General features: G+C 36.6%; 1 protein-coding gene across 4 annotated transcripts in view; it reads left to right on the top strand.

Moving 5' to 3' along the window:
• Positions 1-12320, top strand: part of RGS7 (regulator of G protein signaling 7) — a 246072-nt gene that overhangs the window by 173497 nt on the left and 60255 nt on the right. For 3 of the 4 annotated variants that reach the window (XM_005146007.4, XM_031046228.1, XM_031046229.2), the window contains one exon: positions 1135-1186. The exons of the other annotated variant lie outside the window; for it this stretch is intronic. In XM_005146007.4, the coding sequence (XP_005146064.1) occupies positions 1135-1186 (52 nt within the window). The remainder of the gene's footprint in view (positions 1-1134; positions 1187-12320) is intronic. 4 annotated transcript variants of the gene reach the window in all.

Raw genomic sequence — 12320 nt, 5'->3', positions numbered from 1 at the left:
ACCCTTTAACTCATCGGTTGCTACATAAATAGCAAGTTCTAAATTGCTCCTGTAAAGTTGATGGGTCATTGTTACAAGAGAGAGGTTTTTCACAGCATGCATTTAACCTGAGTAGGTGTGAATGTATCACCCTTTGCCCCTGTTGCTTTCCAGATTAAAAGAGTTTGAAGGAAGTGGGCAGCAAGAGAGGTTTCCATTTTTGCATCTGGGAGATCTTGGAGAAAAAAATAGTAAGAAACAGAGTGAAGCAGAAATTTTTCCGAAGGGAAACACCTGTGTTTTGAAATACCACCCAGACAGATCCACGAATATAATGAGATTGATTCAACTGCTCAAATAAGATATAATTATCTGTCTATGCATGTGTATATATAAATATGTATGAATGTGTTATGTATAAAATACTATAATCCTTTAGGTTTTATTAAAAACTTACCATTTTAGAAAATAAGTTGAGTGAAAAATGTCTGTATGGTCTTATATTCTTCATTTGATAGAAGCTAATTATTTTAACAATACAGTACGGTTTTAATAAGCATAATGTTCAACTAGTTATCAATAACTTTATTTGTTTTCCATTTATGTCACATTTTATATCATGATTGAAAAAAAAAAACTTCAACACTTGCAAAGAACTTTGACAACTTTGTGAAAAGAGATTGTATTTAGTGGCCTTTTTCTAAAACAAATAGAAACAAATAGCTCCTAGGAAAGAATATTAACTATTAATATATACTAATGAAAACTCTCCAAAACTAAGAACTGAATGTACTCCAAAGTATCTTCTGTCTTTTCACTTTCTAGAACTGATTCTTCAGGACATGCAGGAGGTGTTTTGCTAGAGAAGATGAAAAAGACAAGCTTGCTACCTAACCTTGTGGCTTTTGTTCCCTTAATTTTAAGAATACAAAGAACACTTTGTTCTTCTTTTTCAATGTTATTCTGACAGTAGTGCAATAAACAAGCATACAAAAGTAATTTTCAGTTTTGATGCCTATTTCAAATTTGCCAAGTTAACGATATAATAGATCTACCAGAAATGTAAATTGACTCTGAAAACCAGTATCAATCCAAGGACTGTATAATACTTGCATTGTCTAACTTGAGTTCCCTACTTTTTTGTTTTGTCTATAGACACCCTATTTTTGGCCATCAAATTGTTGGGAGCCGGAAAACACAGACTATGGTCAGTGTAGAAACCTTTCCTATTTCTCTCGGGAATTATGTATTATATGAAGACATCATTGCAGTCTGTCTTGTTTAATCATCCCACTGTTAAAAACATAATTATATGTCATGTAATTCCTGTACAAGAATTGCTGATGTTGAAATGAATGTGGTGTTACATTTTTTAAAGTTTATTAAAAGTTTGTTGAAGTCAAACTTGGAGTTGATTTGAGGAGAAAAAAACCAAAAAAGCCTCAAATGTCATCAAACCCTGCCTTGCCATTTACATCTGTTTGCTCCAGGAAGTGTAATTATTTGCAGTAACAAAGTCTCAGTAAAGCAGAGGACACTACTGATGGTTGTGCAATAGGTATTTTCAGATTCAGACTCAAGAATGTGCCTAGTTTAGATATCTTATATCTGATACTAATTGTGAGGAAAATTATTTATTATGGAAACTAGTATGGTCCTAATATTAACTATATTAGAATATATGTTGTTTATTTGTCTGTTTCCTGGGGGTTTAATCATAAATTAAACATTGTAATTACTGATGTGTGCTTAGGAAATCTGGACATAACAGTTAAGTATTACAAAAAGCCTTATAAAATAATTATAACAAAATTAGGAGCTGCTCCACACCAAATAGTGATGTAATTTTTAAAGAAAATGGCTTGTCTATGAACAGCCTCCTGTTCATTCTAATCTAGACCATAAGTACACAGCTCATCTGAAGACCAGATCACTTATTTAGATAACTAAGCATGTACATGATAGTTTACCTGTTTAAAAACTCAAACTTTGAAAGTTTCTATTTAAATCTTTTTGGAAATTTAGATATGTTTTCACTTGTAATATGGATTCATTCTCAGCCCTTGGGAGATGAAAACTGCAGGGATGGATGGTTCCAATAGATGCTTCCTTCCTGCAGTGGACAGAGTTTAATTTCTAATACATTGCTAAACAAAACAATTTCAAGCTCAGACTTGCAGCAGAGCTAAGTGCATTCAGTGTAGAGTTTGAAAACAGTGACAGTTTCCTCATTTTATAGAAGGAGAAAAATGTTAATCTTTCTTTATTACACAGAGATTTGAAGATGTCCAGCAAATTGTTATTGAAAGCTACAGAGGAAGGGTAATCCATACCACATCTGAGTGATTAGCCACTCCGTATTGAGGAAATTAGTCTCTGAAGGAGAAATGCTTGATTTACCACTTATTACAGTGTTTTTCCTTTCCTTGAGACTGTTACTTGCTTTTCTCAGAGGGGTACTTCAATATACTTTCCTAATATGTTAAAGATCAGAAAGTAATTTTCTATGCTTTTAAGTGACATTAAGTTGTTCAGCTGTAATATGTGTTACAGTACCACTGGGACTTTAACAAATAACTATATGCTTTAAAGGTCTGAACTTGAGATCAGGCTGGGAAAGTTTCAATTAATATCCTCTAAACTAAATTAGGAGAGATTAACTTTCTAGTCACAGCTGATTGCTGGATTGGAATCACACACCTTAGCCAGTAAATAGAAATCTTATACAATCTGTCCTGTTTTTGCATGCCAGAAATGCAGAATTACACTTAGGATCAGTTTCTTCATCATGCAGGAGGGTGCCTTTGTAGACGGTAAACATACTCATTTGAGAACTGTTAAGATTTCAATATAAGTGGAAAATATGTTGCATTTGGTGAATTTAAGCTTTTCTGTTGCAGAGGGTTGAAGGAAGGGAAAGCCCTAACCCTGCCATCTCATTGCTCTTTCTGAGTCATGAGCCAAAGGTGCCAGCCTGTAAGAAACCCATCTGCAGTTCTGCCATGCAACAGGGTCAGAGCACTAGATCTACCAAAGGTGTCTGTGTGCCATTTGAATTGACTAATGCCAGAGCATTCACAGGCAAATATTTTTTTAAGACAACTTCTCAATACTTTTCTTATTAGGCTAGCATCTTCCCCATCCCAAAAATTAGCATTTGCATTGTGACCTGAGGATTTTTTTCTAATGCCTTTCTAGGAGTATAAAGAGGGCAGATAAGGGGAGAACTGAATACAGCTGCTTGCACAAAGGGTGGCATAACTGGTGTAAACAGTATTCATCAGAGGAATACAGACAAATCAAGCAGATAATATTCAAGAATCCAATCTACAGTAGGATTGAAGAAACTTAAGGATATAACATTTCACATCAAATACATTCCAAAGAGGTTCTGCAGGCTTCAGAGTAATTCTGTTACTTCCTAGAAAATAAATAGAATTTGTGGCCTTACAGATATGCAAATTCATTTCATACTAGTCATGTATTATGGTGTTCTGCAGTGCTTCCATTTTCATGGTCTTGTCCTAAACAAGCTTGAAAATACACCTCCTAAAATTAATGGCTGTCGCAGGTAATAGGGGTCCCTCAAGGCCAGCAAAAAGGAGGCTTTCTCTGTAATTTTTCTGTATCAAAGTTACTAACAAAGCAAACCAGTTTCTTCGGCATTGACCTGATTTTACAAGTCTTTACAAATACACTACAATTTCATTTTCATTTAAAAATTGCTCCCAAGCATTACTCAGCCATAGCTGGGCTACTGTCCAGAATGTAGTGTACTGCCGGAAAAATAATGAATCTTAAACTAGAACTTAAATGAGATTGAGGTATTGCCAGAGTTAAGTCAGAAAGAAATAATCTTTACATCTTTGTATAGCATGTTACTATCTTCTCTAAACTGTAATTTCTTGTTCCACATGAGCTTGCAATGTCAAATATTTTCATTAAAAGAGATTTCTCTGTAGGAAATGTGAACAAAAAAGAAAACAAGAGTCTTCCAGAATGTCAAGAAGCTGCATACCCATTCTCATAATAAAGCTATGTCTTGCTGGCAAAGAAAAGGGCTTGAATTAATTTATTGTATGTCAAAGTGAAATACTGTAACCTTTGAGTTTGATTACAACCATCAAAATATTGATCATCTGATCATTCTGAGGTTACTAAGAAGCTGTTACTTTTCACCAAGTGCTGAAAATATCCCTCATTTTTTCTTGAAATCATGCTATAAGGGACCTCAAGAGAGATGCCTCAAATTCCAAACAATTTTTTTAAAGGCAGTTTCCGAGGTTCCATCTGTTGAAGATATCCTTTTTAATGCCAAATGTCTTGGAGTCCACCCATGCAAGACATGCTGTTCTCTATAGAATCCCATTGCTTTCAGTAGGATTTTATTAATGAAAAGAAGTCTGCATATTTATAATAATTATTTATAATAACTGATAATAATAATGCCAGTGTAATTCAAACCACTTTGCATTTTCTCTGAGTTAAGTCCTGTTCCTGAATTATGATTTGGTTTTGTGACAAACAGAATTTGATCCCAGTTCAGAAAACTGGCTCTGGAAATGAATGCAGCTGGTGGCTGAGCATAACCTACCTGTAATCATCTCTTTTCTTAAGATGTATTTTGTAACTGGCAGAATTTTTTTTTCTGGCAGATTAAAAGTAGTTCCTGTCATTAAGAATTACTTACATATGGAAATTTATTAAGTCCATTGCTTCTCAGAAAGGAGAAATATAATGCCAAACATAAAATTGTTATTCCATATGCATTTTGCCTCAGTTCTCATGGGGCCTGTCAGGTTCTCTTGCAAGTTTAGTGGCTTACAGCTGTTGCAAATTTGAGAAATTCCATTTCTTACTGTACTCTTTTTTGGAATGAGATAAGAAAGGTGAGGGGAAAATTCAATTCACAAAAAAAAAAGCAATTATTTTTGTGTTTGGAAAGTTCAAGCTTAAGCCTAAGTAAACAAATAAACATAATTATGGCAATATTGGAGGCTTATAAGAATTTCAGACATATAAAATCTGGAGAAGAATCAATAACTTTTTCTTGTTTTCTGTAGTCCACTTATGTTGATGTTTAGGTTCAAAAGTGTAACAGAGGCCTTTTCTTACAGTTAACTGTATATTAAAAGAAGTATGTTCAAAGGAGACACAGAATAACCTTTTGAAAGTGCCATAGTCTCTCATAGTGTTAAGGAGGTTTGGACTGATACTAGAAGGCAACAGTCAACTGCTTCTATATAATTATAAAAAGATGATGCTATTTCAGCCTTGTAATTTTATGTGTGTGCATTTCTCCCAAATGAATTAAAAATGGAGGAGGATTGCAGGATCTCGGTAAGTTATGGAGAGCACAGTAAATAACTGATAATGCAACGCAAGTTTAAGAGCACGTGTCCATGTGATTTGTAAATGAGACTATTTTTTTGTATAGTCAAAGCAAAATGTTATATCGTGCTGATGTGAAGAAGGGCTATTTTCAGTAGCCTTCCAGGTAAAGTTATGTGCTGTAAAGACAGTTTTCTAGGGAATTAGAGCAACTACAAGGAAAAAAAAACCTAGAAAAAAAATTAATTGCTGCCTTTAAAAGTGTAAGTTATCTGTCTGGGTAAATGCTTCTTGGAAATTTCTGTGGCAGTTCTATATATATTCACAACTGTTATCCAGTGTGAGTTACAGTAAAATAACAAAACCATCTACTTTTGCTATGTGAAAGCTGTTGTCTCATAGCTGTTGCTCTTCAGTATTTTTATGAAAGCAAAAGTGTCATTTTATTATTTATTTCTTTTTTATAATCAGCTAATAAGTCAGTCTGTACAACGCTGCCTTCCTATTGCTCCAGTATTCCTATTGTTTAAGAGTAAAGTGACAAACTTCTTTGTGTTCAGCCTCTGCTGCTCTGTTCTGAACACGAGCCATCACACCTGTCTCATCCACCTCTCCTCTGCCAAACTTGCAGTCATGCTAAGAGTGCACAATGCACAAAAAGTAATTGCAGTCATGTGTCATGTTTTTCACATATTGAAAATTTTTGCGTAATTTTGTCTCTAGAGTTTGTTGACTGCTTGTTTTATGTGCCTAGCTTCAAGCTCTCTGAAATTCCGGTTAGTTCAGGAATTTTCTCATGTATCTTGCTGTACCCTCTCCCATGGAGTAACTGTACAGAGGATGCATTCTATACTTTCTTTGTCCAAATGCTCAGGCAGGATTCCCTTGGCAACAGCTTATTAGTAAGCGATTTGTGCTTGAGAAATATTAAACCCTATTGCTTACCTGAAATCTGCTGGAAAACTGCATGTGCTCAGCTTCTCTGGAAATCAATCCATAAATATGAGTCAGTAGCTTTAGCTAAAACTGGTGGCAGAGTAGTATTTTCTTTTATACAAATTGCCAGATATTAATAAAAATGTGTTTGTTAAAATATATGTCATGAGAACGAGAAGAACTTTGCTAGTATAGTGTAAATAGTTTCTGGAGAGTTTGGCAGTTCTGTAATCTTGAATCTTGATGCCCAGTCCCATTTTTATAACAGCTAGTGTCAGCTGTCAATGTCAGCAGTGAATGGCTCCTGTAAGCAAACATCTTAGGTCCTTAATAGAGTTTCCTCCTTTAAGGACCTGTCTTAAAGTGTCTCGAAATTTGCTGGATTTCTAGGTGTAGTGAGAAACAGACTCTTTGACCAAACTCAAGTAATGTACTAGTTCATTTCTAAGATTGGGTTGTGACTCCTTAAGTGAGTGATTTTGAGAAACTGCATATACAGAATCTAAAGAATCTTGGTGGCAGGACTAAGTGAGGAGTACAGTCTGTCACGGAGAATAGACCCTCAAGAAAATGTGGCCTGGGACAGTGCTTGCTATGCACAGAATTTAATCTGGGCAGAACCTAATCAAATGATCTTTAGGAAAGGGACTTGGCATTAGCAGAAAGATGGAAGAGATGACCTACAAGATTTTTTTCCACTCTGAATGCATAGCACATTATATTTCTCTGCAGAGCTACATAGCTCACTCATTAGGAGCGATCTCTGTCATATAAACGATGGAAAGAAAGTCTCACTTCAACAAGCATGTCCCGATTTTTTTTTTCTGATCCTTACTAAGTCTGACGTTGACAAACCACAGTGGCAAGGGCTCTGTAAGCAGAAGGCATTTCCTGAAAATGCACTCAACGCAGGTCGCCGCTTCAGTTTTGTACTTACCTGAATTTTCTTTCCATGAATGTTTAACTTATATCCATAGTATGTGATGCATGGAAAATGTGTTTGGCCAATGCATTTGTATGCACACATATGAAAAGATAACTGACACATGTACATATTTTCTTCAGCATTATTTTAAAATCATTAATTTAAAAGCATTGATAATCTGCATCTGGGTCCCCTATAAATAGGGATAAAAATTTTTATTAATAAATTCTGAGATTTGGAAACATAACTCGTCAATTTCAGAATTGCTTTCAAATTATCTTGTTGAGTAAACTAAATAGGTTTGTCTGTTTCATTATCAATATGGAAATTAGACCTTTCAGGCCATGAAAGGAACAATAACAACAAATGCTTTTTTCTGTAGTCATGTGCTGTCTTGCCACTGATAGCCCTTTGTGGGCATTAAGCAATTGCCTGCTTTGTCAAGTAATGGCCACCTTCTGATGCCATCCCTGTAGGTAGTTTTCTACACTTTAGAAGAAAATACTCTATCTTTTCACATCCTCAGCTTTGCCTTGGGTTGTACATCTCCTAAGTGGTTTCTGTGCAAAGTCGGTGTATTTGGATTTGTTACGCCTCCTCTTAGAAGCTTTTTAGCAAGTGCATTTGAGTCTCCCTTAAATCTGAGAGTCTGAAGAGGAGGTAGAAATCTTTTTTTCGATGCCAGAGCAGGGTGTTAAAATCTTGAATGCAAATTAAAACCATAACGATAACAACAAGAAGTATGAAATAATTCAATGGATGTGATTTTAAATTAGATTTGACAACAGGACATTATTTATCTGATTCTAGAGTTTATGTAGCTTGGGTGACCTCTCTTCCACATCTCTTTTTGTCACCCTGCAGGACTTTCTGAGGCCAGCGTCATCTGGGGACTTTTGAGTGTTGAAAATTCATTTGCCTTTTTTCTAAATCTTGAGCTTTCTGGTAGTTTGAAATTTGGTTTCTTTCTTGTCCTTCGTTTATGTAAGAAATCCCTCTACCCATCTAAATCAAATTGCATTCCTTAGATCTTATAGAAATAGTGTCATCAAAGAATAGACAGTCAAGAAAGGGAGGAGTGTTTCAGAAATTTTGCTTTTGGCCATTTGCCAATTTAGTGCACATCAGCTATCATGGTCTAACTTCTAACTTAATGTTATTCTCATTTAACAGAGTGCAGTTCTTTTATAAGTGCATGAGGCTGATGATTACCCATTTGTCCACCTAAAAGTTATCTTTTTTTGTTTAAGATTAAGTGAAACTCAATGGCTATTGTGAAGAGCAAAATTTTTTATTTTTTTTTAATTGGGTAAAAGCAGAAGTGACCTAAAGAGGGTATAAATAGCCCTAGGAATCCCAACATTTAAATTAGGTAGTTGATTTCATTTATTCTGTTCCACAGTCATGACCTATAATTCTCCAACTGATGCAGGCACTTGCATATGAAGGGAGAACTTCTGTTTGCCCACTTTGAAACCCGCAAACCTTGCAGTACTTGCTGTTTTCTTTGCTCTTTATATAGTGACTAGGCATGTACACACTGACTCTGAAAGCAGAATTTTGACTCACAGAGAGTATAAATTTAATCTGGCCTCGGTGGAGATAATGACTGTTCAGTGAAAGTTACACCCACCATCTGGGGCTGAATCAAGCTGTAACACCACTGGCATTGGGACAGTTATGTAAGGAGTTTAAGTTTGTGTACGTGGTGATGGATGTGTAGGCGGCGTTATCCATGGTCTTCAGAGGCCCAGTTGTACTTCCATTGAATTTAGATGAGGCTTTTTCCCGCTGTGGTAAGAGGAAAGGTTTAGACCCTGTCTAGCGACAAACTTAAATTCCCCACTTTAACTCTGGGTGAAAACTGTTTTGTTTCTTTGGTTTTTGTTTGTTTTTGGGGTGTTTGTTTTGTTGGGTTTCTTTTTCAGTAAGTGTGTGTAATACAATGTGTACTCAGTCCAGTTTCTTGATTAGACAATTAAACCTCTCATTATCATTATGACCTTATTTAAATATAAAAAAAAAAATCTCCAGATATGTCTTAGGAGCTTTCAAGTACAAGTGAACAGTCAAGAATATGAAACAAAGGTAGCTAATCATGAAAATGGCTTATTTTGGGTGTAACATTTTAAAAACTTGGGAGAAGGAAAACCCAGACACCCTGTGCATGCAACTCTTGCTAGAGTGCTTTCCAAACTCACTTTAAGCTCTCACATTGCCCCCGTTTTGTGAGTGCCTCAGTGAATTTTCAGGACTGAATAGTCTGTATTTTCTGCACAGCTACCAAAGTGTGCTTTAGTACTGGTTTTGGGTTCAAATGCCCATTTATAAACATCACTGACCATCTTTCATTATGAAATATAGTACATTAATATTGCCTTTGAAATGATTGGAAAATCTGTTTTTTTTCATGATAATCAGCCACTTCCAATGTACAAGCTATAGCATCTAGCATGTAATTCACTTTAGTGGAGGCAATTATGTTGATTGCAAAATCCATCAGAATACACTGGCTTTAAAAATAAGAGTGTATGTGGCAGTCCATATTTAGCAAATCGAGGTTATTAATCAGACCCTGTTCCTTGCATATCATTCAACCATATGTTTAGCATTTTTCAGCACCCTTGTCAAGGGGTGGCAAGAGCAGGCAGCTCTGCAAGGGAAGGTGAGCAAGAATGAAGGCTGCCAGCAGTGCAGGCAGGAGCAGTATCCTCACCAACAAAGTCTGAAGTGTTCAGGAAGGTCCAAAGTCAAATCAGGAAGCCAGGGCAGTATTGATAAATTGCAGGTCTGGTTAGACAGGTATCTACAATGTAACTCTAGCTGGAACCAGGGGAAATAGCTGGGCTTAAGCACAGATCCTGGGCCTCAGTGGAGACCCTGGAAGAGCTGCTCAGGGCAGTTAGAGCTCCTTGATGTCCTGAGGGCTCATTACTCTTCTTGGAGAGGGAAACCGACTGACATCCTCCCCAGGTGCGGAAGGTCAGGCTACTGAACACACACAGTTATTTCACATATGTTTTGGTGTGGAAATGGATAGTACTTGCAAAAGGTGGAAGTATCTGTATTTCAGATCTTATTGCTTTAAAAGTTGCAAGAATAAAACTTCGTTTCTTTGTGCCTTCAAATGTTCTGGCTGAAAATGAGAATGATTTTCACATTCTTGCTTTCCCACATGCTGATGAATTTTGTTACAAGCAAGCCAAAGAAAATGATAACGAGAGTGTGAACTGGTGAACTCCAATTCCTGAGCCGCTGCCAGTAGCTCTTAAATAGATCTTCAACCATGAGCTTCTATAATAAGGATGTAACAGTTAGCACATAGCATTGGCAGTAGATTGAGTCAAAGAGTAGGAATGACCTTCAGGACTATTTTCTTCTACACTAGTGGGTATGTTGTGTTTCCCAAATAACTAAATCTTGCATGGGTAGATTCTGCCTTACCCACACTGGCACACGGAAACATTTCTGAGATGAAGAAACCAAGATACATTTATTATAACCTTTAGTCTCCTGAAGGGGAGAGGATCTGGATATTTCAGAGAAAAAGTGATCTGAGGGGTGAATATGTGATGTACTCTAGGTTACCCTGCTCTTGCAGGGGGGTTGGACTAGATGATCTTTCAAGGTCCCTTCCAACCCGTGGGATTCTGTGATTCTGTGACTTTTTGAGTCTTGGCTAAAATATGCTCATTATGAAAAACACACATTCTTACACGGACTATTTCCTATAGAGTTGGAGCAAAAAGAGTCATTAAAAGAACCCTGCAGGGAAAACACTGCAGTAGAGTCACACAGTGAAGATAAAAGTTTTCTTAAACAAAGTATTAGATTAATAGTGTTGCAAGCTAATTCCTCGCTCCGGCTCCTGGTGACCCAGTTGGGTTGCCAGTGTTGAGAACTCTGTGATCTGAAGATGCTTTTTTGTTAAAACCTGTCCTGGCAGATGGGTTTAAAAAAACCCCAACCAAACAAAAAAACAACCAAACCCCCCAACCACCAAAACCCATTTTTTGTTGGAGGTAGCAGGAGATGCTAATGCCACAGTAAATTCAAGGAAGCGCTAAACTAACAGTGCCTATACAGAGACCATGAGAATGGGATTGACAAGGGTTTAATTAAGTTCAGAGAACAGGGAGTTTATTCTGTTTGTTTTCAGGTAGTATCAGACTGGTTGTACTAGACAAAATTTGACCTCTGCAATTCCCAGAACTGTCCACGTATTTCTGTTAAATATGTATTCTAGTGCTAGTGTTTTCAAGGGGTTTAGGGACTTTTTTCACTTGCTCATTTAAATAACCTGTTTTCAGGGAAAAGAGAGGAAAATTCTTTGCTGTGGAAGGAGCAAAATGACAAAGACTATCCCTCTCCTCAGTATTCCCTGAACACTGTACTGATTGTGGATGCAACCTAGGTACAAAGGGTGCAGAATTCATCCCATCATCTTTTGGTGACATTTCAGCATGCATGCTGATGCATTAGTATAAGTGTGTACTAATATTACAATACATGGACACTGAGGCTGTAGAAACTGCTTGTCTGCTATACTTGGTGTGTGAATGGATTCGTATCTGTATTTGTAGATTTTTTTTAGACACAGAAATTCCTTTGGAACCAGAGTGGATGTAAGAATGCCGGGAATAGAGAAACATCATGGCTTCTTATGGGAGTGAAAAGTGAAGAAGTATGAAAGAAAATAGGCCAGCTAACACACACAAAATGAGAGAGAAAAAAGTCATTAAAATATTATTTTCTTTTACAAGGACACCTGTAACTGCAGCTGGAGTTATTAGAAGTGCTTGTCATCAGTTCCACTGAAATAACATCCACTGGAGAGGGGTTGCGTGTATTTGCAGGTGACTTGTTTCCATGGAGTTGTAAAATATAATTGCTTTGACTACTTTAAAAGTCAAAGCTATATATAAGTAAGATGAGCACCTCCTTCTTCCTAGTGATTGGAAGACTTAGGTTCCTATGTGAAGTTACTTCTCTTTGCACCTGTATCGAGAAGCTGGTAGTCAGGAACATTCCTAACCACAACCAGTAAATATGGGCTCTTTTTTGCTGACAGTAGACATCATGGATAAGTTAAAGTTTGCTTACCTGCACTGATCAAAAGATTCCTCCATTTGACACATCAGAAGGTGCT

Source organism: Melopsittacus undulatus, chromosome 3 (genome assembly GCF_012275295.1).
Source record: "Melopsittacus undulatus isolate bMelUnd1 chromosome 3, bMelUnd1.mat.Z, whole genome shotgun sequence".
Taxonomy (NCBI): domain Eukaryota; kingdom Metazoa; phylum Chordata; class Aves; order Psittaciformes; family Psittaculidae; genus Melopsittacus; species Melopsittacus undulatus.
The sequence above is the reverse complement of the archived record's forward strand: the minus strand, read 5'-3'. Positions and strand labels throughout refer to the sequence as shown.